Source organism: Eptatretus burgeri, chromosome 12 (assembly GCF_056783735.1).
Source record: "Eptatretus burgeri isolate ZD-2024b chromosome 12, Ebu_testis_v1, whole genome shotgun sequence".
Taxonomy (NCBI): domain Eukaryota; kingdom Metazoa; phylum Chordata; class Myxini; order Myxiniformes; family Myxinidae; genus Eptatretus; species Eptatretus burgeri.
The window spans coordinates 28,656,984-28,674,249 of record NC_140972.1 but is presented as its reverse complement, the minus strand read 5'-3'; the positions used below and the strand labels follow the sequence as shown (position 1 = coordinate 28,674,249).

The window sequence follows — 17,266 nt, the reverse complement described above, 5'->3', positions numbered from 1 at the left end:
GTCAGGCCGCTGCATCCTTCATAGTGACAGCAAAGAGCTTGGGACATGATGTTAGCAATTACTCACTCAGTTCCGCAACTGTCCATAGGGCTTAGGTTGAGCAATAAAAATTGTGAAAAAGTGTGCCACCCTTTACTGGTGTCCTATTGGCTCAATTTTTGGTACAGATGTTCAAAATGTCAATAGGAACAAGGGAAAATGCGATCTGGCAAAAATATGGAAAACTTTTACTTATACCATTATATTGTGAACCACCCTAATGCAGGTGGTATATGGGATTTGAACCTGGGTACCAAACATACAAGTGGTATATGGGATTTGAACCTGGGTACCGAGCATACAGGTAGTATATGGGATTTGAACCTGTGTCCCGAGCATGCAGGTGGTATATGGGATTTGAACCTGTGTCCCGAGCATGCAGGTGGTATATGGGATTTCAACCTGGGTACCAAACATACAAGTGGTATATGGGATTTGAACCTGGGTACCGAGCATACAGGTGGCATATGGGATTGGAACCTGGGTACCGAGCATACAGGTAGTATATGGGATTTGAACCTGTGTCCTGAGCATGCAGGTGGTATATGGGATTTCAACCTGGGTATCGAGCATACAGGATTACAGGTGGCATATGGGATTTGAACCTGGGTTCTGAGCATGCAAGTGGTGTATGAGATTTCAACCTGGGTAATGAGCATGCAGGTGGTATATGGGATTTGAACCTGGGTACCGAACATACAGGTGACATATGGGATTTGAACCTGGGTTCCGAGCATACAGGTGGCATATGGGATTTGAACCTGGGTACCGAGCATACTGGTAGTATATGGGATTTGAACCTGTGTCCTGAGCATACAGGTGGCATATGGGATTTGAACCTGTGTCCCAAGCATGCAGGTGGCATATGGGATTTGAACCTGTGTCCCGAGCATACAGATGGTATATGGAATTTGAACCTGGGTATCGAGCATACAGGATTACAGGTGGTATATGAGATTTGAACCTGGGTATCGAGCATACAGGATTACAGGTGGTATATGAGATTTGAACCTGGGTTCTGAGCATGCAAGTGGTATATGGGATTTGAAACTGGGTTCTGAGCATACGTGGTGTATGGGATTTCAACCTGGGTCCCGAGCATGCAAGTGGTATATGGGATTTGAAACTGGGTTCTGAGCATACGTGGTGTCTGGGATTTCAACCTGGATAATGAGCATGCAGGTGGTATATGGGATTTGAACCTGGGTACCGAGCATACAGGTGGCATATGGGATTTGAACCTGTGTCCCGAGCATACAGATGGTATATGGAATTTGAACCTGGGTATCGAGCATACAGGATTACAGGTGGTATATGGGATTTGAACCTGGGTCCCGAGCATGCAGGTGGTATATAAGATTTGAACGTGGGTATCGAGCATACAGGATTACAGGTGGTATATGAGATTTGAACCTGGGTTCTGAGCATGCAAGTGGTATATGGGATTTGAAACTGGGTTCTGATCATACGTGGTGTATGGGATTTCAACCTGGGTCCTGAGCATGCAAGTGGTATATGGGATTTGAAACTGGGTTCTGAGCATACGTGGTGTATGGGATTTCAACCTGGGTAATGAGCATGCAGGTGGTATATGGGATTTCAACCTGGGTACCGAACATACAAGTGGTATATGGGATTTGAACCTGTGTCCCGAGCATGAAGGTGGCATATGGGATTTGAACCTGGGTATCGAGCATACAGGATTACAGGTGGTATAAGGGATTTGAACCTGGGTTCTGAGCATGCAAGTGGTATATGGGATTTGAAACTGGGTTCTGAGCATACGTGGTGTCTGGGATTTCAACCTGGATAATGAGCATGCAGGTGGTATATGGGATTTGAACCTGGGTACCGAGCATACAGGTGGCATATGGGATTTGAACCTGGGTTCCGAGCATACAGGTGGTATATGGGATTTGAACCTGGGTACCGAGCATACAGGTGGTATATGGGATTTGAACCTGGGTACCGAGCATACAGGTGGTATATGGGATTTGAACCTGGGTACCGAGCATACAGGTGGTATATGGGATTTGAACCTGGGTATCGAGCATGCAGGTGGCATATGAGATTTGAACCTGGGTATCGAGCATTCAAGTGGAATATGAGATTTGAACCTGGGTATTGAGCATACAGGTGGCATATGAGATTTGAACCTGGGTATCGAGCATTCAAGTGGAATATGAGATTTGAACCTGGGTATTGAGCATTCAAGTGGAATATGAGATTTGAACCTGGGTATTGAGCATACAGGTGGCGTATGGGATTTGAACCTGGGTACCAAGCATACAGTTGGTATATGGGATTTGAATCTGAGTACTGAGAATCATGAAGCATCGATTGGCTCATTTAACGTTAAACATAACATCGAGCCAAATTTCCTCACTTTCCAAAGTTTACTGCATTACCTCCACCTGTTGAACACATATAATGATACAACACAGGATGCGCAGACAACACGCAGTCATTATTATTCATGTCCATGAAACAACGTGTTCGTTCATTCATCGCAGGAAATTACTCGGTGCGCTCTTGGTGCAGATTCTTACTTCAAAATGGGAGCACGTTTCCTTCTCTCAACTCCCCCACCTCATTAGTCATTCTGAATGATAATAGATCGATCGGGTGTGGTCGCCGCGCAACCCCGGCGATCCGGCTTCCAAAAGCTGAATAGGTGGTCGTGGGCTCACCTGAGGGGGTCGTGGGATCACCTGAGGGGGTCATGGGATCACCTGAGGGGGTCGTGGGATCACCTGAGGGACGCACCCGAGTTCACTACGACGAGCGACCCGAGAAAATCGACGTTCACGTCTGAAGACCTTTTAATATAAAACCAAGAAAATAAATAAAACCGACCGGACGTCCAACGGCGCAAAAGAGGGACAACAAGTAAATAAATAAATACATGGTGACAAGAACACGACGAATGAAGAGACAGTGAGTGCGAGTGAGAGAAGATATCAAACATCGCCACAACATGCACACACAAACATGATCGGGGGCGATGTGGAGAAGAAAGAGTCGTCAATATGGAACAACAAAAGAGCTCGAGCAAGTTCGACGCCAATTAAGCTCGTTACGATGGCGAGGAGGGAAGGAGGAGGTTTCGCCGTCGGTTCGTCCACTCACGTGCTTCGGTTGCCCGTTGCCGCCAAGCAGAGAGCCGGTCGCGGCGTCTGAAGCTCGTGGAGAGAATTGGCGCCGAAGTCGCGTGCATGGCCTTGTCGCGCGCCCTTTAAAGAGACTCGCGCCGGGAATAGCAATGACATCACTGCGAGGCGATCCCATTGGCTGGCGATGACGTCGGGCTAAAGCGAGGACCTTTTGCGCATCCGCACCGTTGTCATGACCACAACCACCTCGGACTCTTTCCCCCCCATCGTTTCTTCACCAAATCGTGGCGTGGTGTTACTGCATGACGTCATACAATTTGCCAACCTTGTCTTTACGAAAGTGTAGAATTTCCTGACGCCTCACCGAGACATTGCGGACAGTTTTGGTCACCACAGATCCGACGAAGGACGCAAAGCTTTCGGAGAGAGGGATCCGCGTTCGGCTCCGAGAGAGATTCCCAGACGAACAAAGCGAAGCTGCGAGGAGCGGCGGCTGAAGGAATCGGGACTTTATCCATTAAAAAAAGAAGGCGATCGGTGAGGAGGGGATATGATGGAGGTGTTTTAGATGATGAAGGGTTTATCGGTGGAATTGACAGTGACGGGACCAGGAGGTCATAGTCATAGGTTTCGGGTAAAGAAGAAGAGAGTCAGGATGGTGGTGCGGCGAAGGTCTTTCACTCCGAGTAGTCGACCCTCACACACGAAGCAAAAAGCGGGGTTAACCAATCGGTTCACTTCTGTCTGTCCGTGTGCCTGACAGTCAAACAAAATCGAAAATCATTCCAAACAGAAAACTTACTGTGTTTAATGACGTCATAAAGGACACAGACAACAGATCAAATAACGGAGGTGACATGTTAAATGAGGTGGTGTGTAAGACGTATAAACACGATAATTTTTGGAAAAAATTAAAATAATTAATACCACCTTTAAAATCATTATTTTATTAAATTAAATAATGGGTCCAACTCAGATAATTAAATAATTTTTAAATAAAATTAAATAATGTAATGGCCAGAAAATAAAATTGATTTCAAGTGAATTATACACCTGAACACTGTGTGGGGCAAGGTATTCTATGAACTCTCGAGTTACTTCTATCACTGAAGGTGGACAGAGGTTATGTTTTCACCTGTCTGTGTGTGTGTGTGTGTATATGTCATACTTTTTATCTATTAATTACGTACGTCTATACATTAATTATGCACAATTGGAATGTATACCTTTTGACCCTTTAAACTGCAGAGACCCCTTCAACCTTTGAGACCCTTAAAACCCTGAGGACCCAAGTGACCCCAAAGACCCAGATGACCCAAAAGACCCTTTACACCCTGAGGACCCAAAAGACCCCAAGGACCTAAAAGACCCCAAAGACCCAGATGACCCAAAAGACCATGAAGACCCAAAACATCCAGAAGACCCCGAAGACCCGGAGGACCCAACAGACCCAAAACATCCAAAAGACACTGAGGACCCAAAAGACCCCAAAGACTCAGATGACCAAAAGACCCAAAACATCCAGAATACCCTGAAAACCCAGATGACCCAAAAGTCCCATAGGATCCAAAACATCCAGAAGACCCAAAAGACCAAAACACCCAGATGACTCAAAAGTCCCATAGGACCCAAAAGACCCCAAAGACCTAAAAGTCCCCAAGGACCCAGAAGACCCAAAAGATCCAAAGGAACCAAAAAACCCAAAATAACCTGAGAAGCCAAAAGAACCAGCACTCTTTTTGATCACTCAGCTCTTCCATGGCAGCCAAACAACGAGCACTTGCTGATGCACTTTGGAAACTTGTCCAGAACCAGAAGGAACAATCAGATCCAACTGGTGATGTCCAGTACGTGCTTGATAGAGATGATCTCCTGTACCGTTTACCATGGCCACGTGGATACACGTTTGAAACTGTTTGTAACAGGTATGCAGACTACGGTATGTTACCAGTAAACATTGAAAAGCCATAATTGTCTTTGAAGGATATGATAGTGGTCAAACTGTCAAAGATGCCACACCTCAGAAACGCGAACATGGATCGTGATCAACTGTCATGCTCCCTCCTGAAACAGTCATGCTAAAGAAAAAGGATTTTCTCGGGAACAATGCAAATAAGCAGATTCATCTTAATCCTGTCTCCTGGTGTTGGCTCAGTGGTTTGGGTGGTGGCTTGGGATCTTAGGGTCCCGAGTTCATTCCCCGTTGGCCACTGAATTAATACACCAGGGGGTTGACTCAGCCTGTCATCCTTTCAAGGTCGGCGAAATGAGTACCAGTTCCAGTGTGTGTACTGGTAGAGGGGCACTGCATCAGCGACACAGTCGCGCTTCAAGAAATTATAGCGACCCTGATAGCATATGACCACCACCACCATCTCAATCCTCAGTGCTTCATTGGAGAAAGCAAGATGTTCAATGCTTCAGGCAAAGGGATATGCTGATGTTTTGATTGTCCAAACAGTAGTTGAACCTGTGAAGTCAATGGATATTATACTTGTTAGAGATGATATTACTCATCTACCATGTGGACATGGCCAGCCATGGAGTATATCTAAAACCTGAGTTGAAGAAAAATACGAAGAAAATACGAGGGTGGAATATCACAAAGAAAAAGGACACTGTAGGATCGCGTGTTTGTTCAAATATATTGGTTGTGCATGCCATACATGGCTGCAATAATACCTCCAGGGTATACGGGATTGGAAAATCTGTTGTCCTTCCCAAAATACAGCACAGTGCCCACTTCTCAAAAATTGCTGATATGTTCATACAAGTCAATGCCACTCAAGATGAAATAGTCAAAGCTGGGGCGATGGCTCTTGTGTGTCTTTACAATGGTACCAAGGATGAGGGTCTTGATGCATAACGCGAAACATGTTTTCGAGAAAAAGTTTCAAAAGTATGTTTATGCAAACAGCTTACCTCCAACGTCTGCTGCAGCACAGTCCCATAATCTGAGAGTATACTATCAGGTTCAGGAGTGGATGGGGAAAGTTGGACATCTGCAGCCAGAGGCATGGGGATGATAAAACATTGAAGGTCATCTAATTCCAGAAGAAACAGACCTGCCATAAGCAAAAAAGAACTGTTCTGGTTACTCAGATGTCACTGTAAGACAGGGTATGACACGGTTCGTTGTGCCTGTAAGAAACATGGCTTGGACTTCACATATGTGTGCAGCGAATGCAAAGGAATCATTTGTACAAATTCCCCACAACCATAGTAGAATGATGAATTTGAAGAGTGATGTACGAGAGACTACTGGCATCAAACTGAATCCATATTAGTTAAATGTGGGTGTGCTTGTTCAATAATTGTTGTGTAGTTCAAACCATTTGAATTTTGACATTTCCATGAACAGTTACCGCAAAAAAAGATGATTGGTGATTTGCCTGTTTCACATTATATAATGACGCTAAAAATGTGTTAATTGGCTCTCCTGACCCTGAAAACATAGGTCTAGCCACCTATTTTAGTAAGTTTGGGTACTTAGTTTCAGAATTATGTGAAAATATGTTTTTCGGTAATGGAGGATGCTAATTTGCACATTTCACATTATGAAATGCACTGATGACATCAAAAAAAATGTTGATTATTTTCCTTGATCCTGAAAACATGGGTCCATCCATCCATTAGGACCATACTCTGTGCAGAGCGTTGGTGCTGCCGAAGCAGTCTCCTTGGCTATTGGGAACAATCCTGGACGGGTCGCCACTCCGACACAGTATACCAGTATGCTGGCACTCATTTTGCCGACCTCGGAAGGATGACAGGCAGAGTCAACCCCACCTGGTGTTAATTCAACAGCTGAGCGGGATTTGAACTCAGGACCCTAGGATCCCAAGCCCACTACCTTAACCATTAAGCCAACACCAGGCATGAAAACATGGGTAATATATTATAAATAGCCACTTTTGGCCCATGTTTGGATGCTTAATTATTGACTGACTTCAAAATATTTGTTTTTCGGTAATGGTGGAAGCTCATTAGCATATTTATGCATTTTGAGGGTTTTCCACTTGACCGAGGGTCTGTTAGGGTTAGGGTTAGGGTTATTTTTTAATATGATGTACAGGAGACTTCCCTGAACTGCATACCAGTGAAAATAGTTCTGTTGCAATTTGCAAAACCGCAGTTTGACTGGACTCAATAGCCTCCTCCTGCATTTATGTACTCCTTGTTGGAGTTAGGGTGTTAAAGGTCCACAGAATCATAAAATCATGTTTGGTTTAATGAATAGATGTGGCTTCACTGAACACTTAATCATTGTTCTTTTCTTGAATAAATATCTTGAAAGGAAGATTTTAACATGTTATTTGGTGCCCTTTGATGCTCGATTGGCCCCCCCACCCCTCCCCCCAAAAAACCTTCCATGACATCATCTCAACCTCAGGTTTGTACATGAATGGTCTGACAGCACCTTCGACATGATGATTTCCTCATTTACACCATGGCAGTTTATGTGGAATTTTATAGGGGCAGTACCTATCGGGTTTGCTTTTTAAACTGTCACACCTCAAAAAATTATTAGAAATAAAAACCACATTCAGGTCTTTGTTTAGTACCTACAAGTCAACATCATCACAACATCATCAGGTCATTTTTTTTCTTCATCTGTGGACCTTTAAACTTCCTTGCATTACTTGCAGAAGCAAGTTATAGACCTTATAATTATTTGTGGCGACCTTGCTTTCCTCACTTATTCTCTTTTCACTCTTCCCTTTTCCTCAAAACCTATCGCTCAATTCTTCCTTCCTCTAGTGTTTCGATTTTTGGGTTCAAAGGGTCAAAGGCCATGGTGACCTTTCACCAAAAGTAGCAGATTTTAGTTACTAAAATAACTTGAGAACCGCTAAAGGGATTTCGATCAAACTTGATAAAAGTATGTGCTGTGACGCAACGATGAACTGATAAGATTTTTGGGTTTAAATGGTCACAGGCCCAAGGTCCATTGGCCTTTATTTGAAAATCTGTGTTACTGCAATAACTTATGAACCACTCAAGAGATTTCAACCACAATTGACACACTTATGAATACAAAGATGAACTGATTAAATTTTAGATTGAACAGGTCAAAGGTCATGTGCCCTTTGAAAATCATTTTTCAGACTATAAGGCGAGTTAGAAACATATGATGTTGTCTCTCTTCGATATAATTGTATATGCCTATATATTACTAACTCTAACATATATATATATATATATATATATATATATATATATATATATATATATATATATATATATATATATATATATATTGTTGTGGTTGACCAAATTCGCAAACCACCATTGAGATATCTCGGTGAGATATCTTAGGTGAGATATCTCGGTAAGTATATGTGTAGTTAGGCCCAAACCCGTTGTCTAGAGGGAATAAATGTCATTCATGAGGGCTGCGACTCTTCAGGATAGCCGTTTTTCTTTTACTATCTTTATTTTGGACCAACCGCCATTATTACCACCACCAACCACGTCTCAACAGCCATCACAACAACAACCACCAACCACAACGCCGCTTCACCACAACCGCCACGACCTTTACCGTCACAACTCGCCACCATCGCATCACCGTCATCTCGCGCCACTCGTGGGCACCGATGCTGGACTCGTGTAGAGCGCGCACCGAGCAGCGTGTTCAAAAGCATCGCGGACTTACCGCAGAAAAACGGATCAAAAACGACTCACGCCCACTTTTGTTCCGTCCAATCGGTGAGCGAGGGGTGGTTTGGCCCCGCCTCCAGGGCGTTGGAGGGCGGTCGCTATATGCAAATTCATGGATCAAAAAGCATTCACGCCCACTTTTCCTCGGGCCAATGGGGAGCGAGGTGAAAGGTCGGAGGCAGAGGGTCAAAGATGAAGGAGCGAGGCCACGGGGGATATAAGGGGCCGCGTTCGTCAGTCGAAGCAGTTCAGTTCGCAGGAGGAAGAGTTGAGTTGGAAGTGGAGAAGAGAGCAGTTCGCAGTTAGCAGTTCGCAGTTAGCAGTTCAGTGCAGTTGGGAGTTCGCGGAGTCGGAGTGAAGAGGACGGAGCTGTGGAGAGGCGAAGGCGGACGAGGGGGTGCTCGCGTCGGATTCGGGGAACTGCGGAGAGAGAGGGCGGCGGCACGACCGAGGTCGTGGTGGAGACGCTCGTCGCGGGACCCGCGATTTTGTGAAATCCTCCTTTCCCCGAGCATCAGCAACCCCTCCTGTTTCCCCCCGCGCTGAGATAGTGCGACAAAAGGGGGCCCCTTTCCCACCCCCTACCAGACACTGTCCGCGAGGCCCGCGGAGTTGAGGCACCACCGCCACTTCGCGTCTCATCATCAGACGGGTAGGCCCGACACGGTCTCGGCCCCAGGCCCGCCTACCCCCCTCATCCTGGAGGGTGGTTCTCTTTTCTTTTGCTTTGGGAATATGTGTTGTCGGCGCCGTCTGTGAAGTAAAATTGTATAAGTGTTGCCGTGTGCTCGCGTAGTCGGTATTAGATCTGCATTGTCGCATTTGCTTTTTGTCTTCTTCTTTTCTACGTGCTTTTGGTGGAATTGTATATGTGTGCTTTCCGTTCATCGCGAAATAAATGTGCTTACTGTTGAACTGTTTTCCCGCTTCGCTTCGTCATTTCTTTCATTGAATCCTCATCTTGCTTCACGTAAAGGGTTGGTCGTGGGTTAAGACGCCCGATAATTAATCGAACCGTCGAGGTCGACGAATAACACCGCTCGGTTATCCCGATAGTACGGAACGGGTCGCTTAAGTGGCCCGTGTCCGAAGTCGACCTGCGGTCGCCCGGTCTACCCTCCGTGTGGGTACTTAGGTAGGTCGAATTTGGCGAGCAACCCTATCCCACGCGGGGGCCGATTGGCTCGATCGCGGTGAGACCGAAAGGTCCACCCATGACTGGTTCCCGGCGTTAGTCCGAGAGGGTCACGACTGGATTGTCCGTCCGGTGGGCGACGTGCCGCGATTCGAGTTACGTGGCCGTTCCCACGCCGGCGGGCGCGAATCCGCGACAATATATATATATATATATATATATATATATATATATATATATATATATATATATATATATATATATATATATATATATATATTGTTGCGGATCCGGGGTGGCGGGATTCTCACCCGACTCTTGTGGCCCAAATGTTACAGATTCGGCGCCACCCTCACCATCACCGTCTCCGGGGTTTATAACGCCGGCTGGCTCGGCACAGGCCTCGGGTGACACGTCTTCAATCGCGATACCAACGTACCCCTGGACCGTACCAGTTGGGGAAATAGACCCCGGTTACAGACTGGTTTTGTCAGATGCCGAGCGTTTTCTGCCAGTCTGTAACCATTTTGGTTGTATATACCAATCGAACGGATCGTTCCTCGATGCGACACAAATTAATCCATAGCGGCAACTTCATGCGAATCAGCCAGATTTATTGGGGAACATCGGGGAACACAACACAAGCAAAATATTCACGACAATGTTTTTTATCAATCTATAACCCGTTCTTAACTAGGGAGATACGGATTACGGGTTTTGAGGGGGTCCCTACCGAGATATACCTCAAACAACATGCAGAAAAGACATAGACAGCATGCAGACAAGACAGAGTACTTGGTGATGTTTCATGGACGAGAGGAGTGTCAGAAGCACGAATGTCGCTCGTAACAAGCAGATGTCCACGGATTTGAGCCCCCAAGCTCGAGCACGCCACGTGGCAAGATGGCGCTCACCCTCCTTTTTCGCAACGCACGCGGCCTCCTCACGCTCACACCCCACGTAGGGTCGACGGCACAAGACCGCCAGATCGACGATGGGCTCCAGCTGGTTTCTCACAAGGTCCAGCATACAAGTCCAGGCCTGGCCTGTTCACCAGGCCTCCTTTACGAAGCAGATCGCAGACAGACACAGCCGTCTCCTACACAGCAGATCACGACTCCCACCAGTCGTCTCTCATCCAACCGAGGGCAAACAGACCTCCTGCAGTCCTTTCCCTGCCTCGCTTCTCCAGGCCACAGAAGGCAGACTCGGTGTGCCCGGGTCCAGTTTCTCTCCCGGCAGAATCACCACTGTCTCTCCTTTGTTCGTTCGCTTCGAAAAACCACTGGCTCCTCCCCTTAGTTTCACTTCTTCTTTTTGGCCACTCCCCCTCTCAGCGCTGGGTGGGGACTATTGTCCGGAAAGAGAAAGGAAGAAGAGGAAGCTCTCGATCCACCACCACCACTGTACAAACAAATAACAGCCTGTGACACCTCCCGGCACACATGTAATGTCCATTTTACCGAACAGCCTGGCTAAACATGCATTTAATGGGGGATCTGGAGTAATCTTGTATTTAGTAGCCTACTAAGGGCCATTTCCATAACACTACCCCCACCTTTCTCCCGAGCCTCCATCTGGGGCAGCCCACGGCAATGGCCCTGTCTAACGTACAGCACAGATCTCCTATTTACTCTAGCCCACAACATGGGAAACACTTAACTCCAAAAACCAGTGTCACAGAAAGATTGACATGTCCCTATCCTAGTGTGTCGGGTCACCAATCTAACAAACAAATTCACACTCTATGCACACTCCTCAAGTTTTCCAATTGGTGCATTATATAGGGGGTGCTGCTTAAAGTATCGCCAAAAATCCGTTTAAATTACATTTTGAGTACATGAATCAAACTGGTGCCAAGAGTTTAATTTTCACACTGTGATTACCGATATGTAATTCTTAAGTGATGGATTTGGTGCAAAACACATTTAAGTACAGCCTAAAGAGGGCGCCACTGTCACGTTTAAATCACATTTTGAGTACATTATTGAAACTTTGGAAAAATAATCTTTTGACCATCCTGATGAAGGTAAGTAATTCGTAAGTGACGATTTTGGTGCAAAACTCATTTAAGAACGGCGTAAAGAGGGCACTATTTTAGCACATTTACAACACATCTCAAGTACATCAACGAAACGTTGTGGAAATATTATTTTGACCTTCATAATAAAAGGATCACTAGTTCTTAAGTGATCATTTTGGTGCAAAACCCATTTAAGAAGGTGTCAGATGCAAATACCTGTTTTCATGATATTAAGATCAATACAAAGCAGGTGAAACAAAGGTCATTTCTTACCGAGTAGCCCTCTGGCTCTGGGGCAGCATGCTAGAGTTACCACATGTCTGAGCATTTAGTCTAGACTCAAGAGGAATATTGGTTTTCCAATATAGCAGAACATTGTCACTTTCATGGTTGTGACAGTATTACTGGATTATTTTGAATATGTTGCCTGATATAGTTGAAATACTGCTAAGTAGGGTGTTGAAATCTAATCAAATAGTCAGTTAATCATATCGGATACATGTATTCACAACTAAACCAGTGACATGTGTAAAATTCCATCAGACATAAAGCTTTTCATTACATTCTGAATTATTGGTTGAGGAGTCGTTCTTCGGACTCTGCGTAGTCATAAGCCACTCGTACGGAATCATCAGCGATTTCTGCGTTGTACAGAATGCTGCCCAATTTCTTACCTGCTGGACTCTGCATCTTGAGTTTGGACCCAAATTTATTTCTAAGGTTTCACATAACATGAGACTTTGCTTATGCATAGGGGACTAATCAGCAGATGAACAAAAGTCGAAATAACGTTGATAAACAGATGTCAACAGTTCTGCACGTTTGTCAACAATTACAGACTTTTCAACACATTCATGGATATGTCTAATTGCAACTGTCTTTTTCTGTGGAATGTCATCAGTATTAGAATTTCTACTGGCTGCAAGTAAGAATGCGCTCTTGCATGAGTGATGATACTTAGCTTCTTTTGCAACCAGGTCTACACCGACCTTAGAAAGGATAGCTTCATCCTGAAGTTGCTCAGTGGCCTCTTGAATTTTATGTCCGGCCTCTAATGTCTCACACGAACCTAACAGTTCGATAGCTCCACCTTTTACTTCTTCCTCTTTGAATTGCAGAAAAGGCAAGTTGCAGGAAGTATTCCAGATGACGAGGGTTCGCTTCATCATCTGCCCTTGCGTTTGAACGCAAATGAGGCAAACTCCTCTCACTAAGGTCAGATGGTCTATCTCCAGGAACTGAGGTTGTTGATGTAACTGCTGTGAATTTCTGGTAGCAGGCTACATGATACCCATCATTCTCATCCAGGTTCTGAGGCAAGCTGACAACCAAGTCATAGCACACTAATTTCAGAAATTGGGGTTTTGCACGCCTTTTCTCAGCTGCAGCCTGCACAGTACTCCAGTTCTTCTCATCGAATGGAAAAACATCACAACGTGGGGTCTTCGCCGAGGACTTGCCGGCAATGTGAGGAACACAATGCCTGGATGCAGGAACATCGTTGTTGGAAGGATCAGATGATTCCATATCTGTTTCACTGGCCTATGACCTGAAATGAATTTTTTTTTTTTTTTTTTTTTTTTTTTTTTTTTTTTGTATACCTTGGTCGAGGCTCGTATGAGAGCTAACACACAACTCACAGCAAGGAGGCATGAGACAAGAGGGGCGGGAGTGGAAGGGACAAAACATTGGGGAACAGACACAGGTGAACTGTGGAAGGGAGAGGGATGGGGATGGGACGGGGAACATTGCGAGGGGAAGATGGACATTAAAGGGACTTTCAGGAAGGAAAGCAGGAGAATTGAAGGAAGTGGGCTTGGGTGGATTATCGGGGGTAGAAAAGATCGAGGATTTGGATGGGGGGAAGATAAGAGGTGGTGGTGAACAGCTGTTTTGAAAGCCTGAAGGGAAGAATGGGAAAGAATAGAGTGAGGAAGTTTATTCCAAAGGCGGGAAAAAGAGGAATGAAAGAGTGAAGATGAGCAGTGATTCGTGATTTTGGTAGTTTTACCAGAAGGGGTTGTTGGCGGACCTTGAGCGCCCTGTGGAAATGTGGTTGGGACAAATCGCAGAGAGAGCAGGGGGGCAAGGCTGGAGAGGAGTCGGTAGAAGACAGAAAGACCACCGACCAACCTGCGGTGATTGAGTGAGAGGCCCAAAGACTCAGCTTCATTGCGGGAGATGCCAATGATCTTAAAAGCCCTGGTTTCGACAGCGTGAAGTCGAGAAAGGTGGGAGGCAGGAGCACCAGCCCAGAGGGGAGAGCAGTACTCCATCAGGCTACGGACAAAAGCTTTGTAAGTGGTCAGGAGCTCAAGAGGGCCGAGGAAGGACTTTGCACGACGGAGGATTCCCAGTCGGCGACTGGCTTTTGAGGCAAGGTTGGAAATGTGACTTTCCCAGGAAAGGTCATGGCAGATAGTGAGACCCAGAAGCTTGAAAGAAAAGACTTCTTCCAGAGGATTGTTGAGAAAGTGGATGGGGGGGTTTTGTAAACGGTCCTTTCGAAGAGACATAGTGAGAGTGTGAGATTTGTCTGGATTGAAAGACATGTTCCACGTGTTGGACCAGTTTGTGATTTTATCCAGATCTGCAGTGAGCGAAGAAGCTGCTGCTTGCCGGTCTGAGGGATGACAGATGGTACGGCAGAGGGTTGAGTCATCGGCAAAGAGAAATAGAGGATTTTCCAGAGAGGATTTTCCAGAAATTGATTTCATAAGCTATAACTAGCAAAAACGCACTTCAAAAACATGTTATAAAATCCCAAAAAGTTGGGATTACATTACATACAACACAATACCAGTATTACCAGAGTTTATCAATACTGGTGTTAAATCGAAAATGATAGATAATGGGATGAGAGACATCTGCAGCTCTGTGGCGGAGACTAATAAGTAGTGCTGTTCGCTGACACCATTTCTTGTATTACATTATTATTAGTGAATATAATAATAAAGAAAGCGAAAACAGTCACCTTCAATAAATGTTACCTCAGTGCGTGGCGATGCAGTCAAGAATGGGCCAGGGATCCATGAATTGTAGTCTGAATTATGTGATATACTAAACCCTCCTCGTGGACAATTCGTTGATTTAACCACAAGCCACAATAAGTTATTGGCTTAAGGTCCCTAATTTTTGTCATCTGAACTACTCTAACTCTAGATAAAACTCACCTCTCAGTTGTAAAATATCTGTAACTACTTTGCCATTCTATGTAACTACTTTGCCATCTATGCCATTCGTAATATGTTTGCCATTCTACATTCAGAATGATGAAATGGGAATCACAGCACCAACAATGCTGCACAGCTGATCTTCATGCATCACCAACACACTGCATGAGCCCATCCTTGCATGCTAAGCCAGCAGTATATATGACGAGTCATGTAGGCCCACAAGTGATTCGTCATCTTCCATGCAGTTATCTAATAGTTTAATACCTGTAGCAAATGTTGCTTCCTGAGTACACCAATCTTACTTCCTCCTTCACAGGAATTTGACCATAATTGATATTTGAACCCTTCTTAAATGAGTTTTGCACCAAAGTGGTCACTTAAGAACTACGGATCCTGCATTAGGAAGGTGAAAGGAATATTTTCACAAAGTTCCATTGATGTACTTGAGATGTGTTTTAAATGTGCTAAAAATAGCACCCTCTTTAGGCCGTTCTTAAATGGGTTTTGCACCAAAATCGTCACTTGAGAATTACTGATCCTTCATCAGGATGGTCTAACGGTTATTCCTACAAAGTTTCAATAATGTACTCAAAATGTGATTTAAACGTGACAGTGGCGCCCCCTTTAGGCCGTTCTTAAATGCGTTTTGCACCAAATCAGTCACTTAAGAATTACATATCGGTAACCACAGTGGCAAAATTAAACTCTTGGCACCAGTTTGATTCATGTACTCAAAATGTAATTTAAACGGATTTTGGCGGCGACTTTAAGCAGCGCCCCCTACGTAATGCACCAATTGGAAAACTTAAGAATGCCCATTCGGAGGTCCCCATCCCACCATCTAATGACGTTAGCTCTCAAACCTTTTGCACTCGAGATGTAGTACAAATCTCTGTTAGCTCCTGCATTAAGACACACACTTGTCTGAGCTTTGTGGAAGGAACTGACATTTCCTTCCATGAGGCAAAGGCAAGCTGTTTCACAGGAACCGTCATGCCACAAGCTTCAGTGTACCATGTGCGGGAGGTAGGGTACGGGAATGGCTGCGAGACTATGTGACCTTTGATGTCATCATTAAACTTTATTCAACATGGTCAGTCGATCATTTACATGCAGTTTCACTTCGACCTTTAAAGCAGTTCTTAAGAAGAGTTTTCTTCCTGTTTTTGGGTGGTCGCTAGACTACCCTTCGTCTCAGGTTTTCCGTCTGTCTGTCTGTTTATTTGTATGTAATGGACAGCTCTGGAGGCCAGAGGAGTCAATCGCTTTTGATGAAACTTGACTGGTAGGTTCATACCAGGATCTAGTTGTATGCTTTTGAGCACCGTTGTTATGGACGCCACCGTTGCCTAGCAACGGTACTTTGAATTTTTTGTAAAAATCCGAAAAATATTTATATATATATATTTTTCGGAAAAAAAAATAAATAAATAAATAAATAAAAAAAAATCGGCTTCCGCGCTTTTATGCGCACTATAATCAACCTCTGTCAAAAAATTTCAGCCCGATCCGTCAAAAACTGTATGACTAGTATGCAATTATATTACTAGATGCTTTCACCCCAACATTCGCGATGGGATTCCCTAACATCGGGTTAGGGAATCGAACACAAATGATGAATGGACAGTTGCTCGTCATGTTCCTATATGGAACAACGAACGGCAAAAATGCCATCTGATGTGTTCTCTTATCTACATATTTCAAATTCGCCTTAGTCCAGCGACCACCCTTGTCGCCTACCGGCTTGTTTTAATATAAATATGGCTGTCAAACCACATGACCGATGAAGTCATAAAAAAAAAATTTTGTTGACCAATCTATCCCTAAGATGAACCTCACAAAATTTTCATACTGATCAAATGTAGCATGATACATGTTGAATTTTGACCGGGATACCACTTCACCGATATCATAATCAAATCACCCTTATTCCCCATGCAGAGTAGTTGCCAGATCCCAAGTTTCAATTTTTTCCCATGTTGCAGTTTAGGAGATAGAGGTCCAAAGTTTTTTCGGTTTTTCCAACATAGTTGCCACCCCTACGTGACCTATGTTGTAGAAATCATTTCAAAAATTCTGCACGAGATGTCGCATCGATGGTGAAAATGTGTCAATC

At 44.6% G+C, this 17,266-nt stretch overlaps 1 protein-coding gene and 1 long non-coding RNA gene across 2 annotated transcripts in view; one reads left to right on the top strand and one right to left on the bottom strand.

The window, feature by feature from the left end:
- Positions 1-3,342, bottom strand: part of LOC147015329 (transcription factor Jun-like) — a 52,612-nt gene extending 49,270 nt beyond the window's left edge. Inside the window, exon 1 of the mRNA XM_085850000.1 lies at positions 3,169-3,342. Coding sequence (XP_085706126.1) covers positions 3,169-3,327 — 159 coding nt within the window. The 5' untranslated portion in view covers positions 3,328-3,342. The remainder of the gene's footprint in view (positions 1-3,168) is intronic.
- A 153-nt stretch (positions 3,343-3,495) lies between these two features.
- The window catches only part of LOC147015328 (uncharacterized), a 28,086-nt gene continuing 14,315 nt past the window's right edge, over positions 3,496-17,266 (top strand). The window contains exon 1 of the long non-coding RNA XR_015050291.1: positions 3,496-3,689. This is a non-coding gene — a long non-coding RNA (uncharacterized LOC147015328). The remainder of the gene's footprint in view (positions 3,690-17,266) is intronic.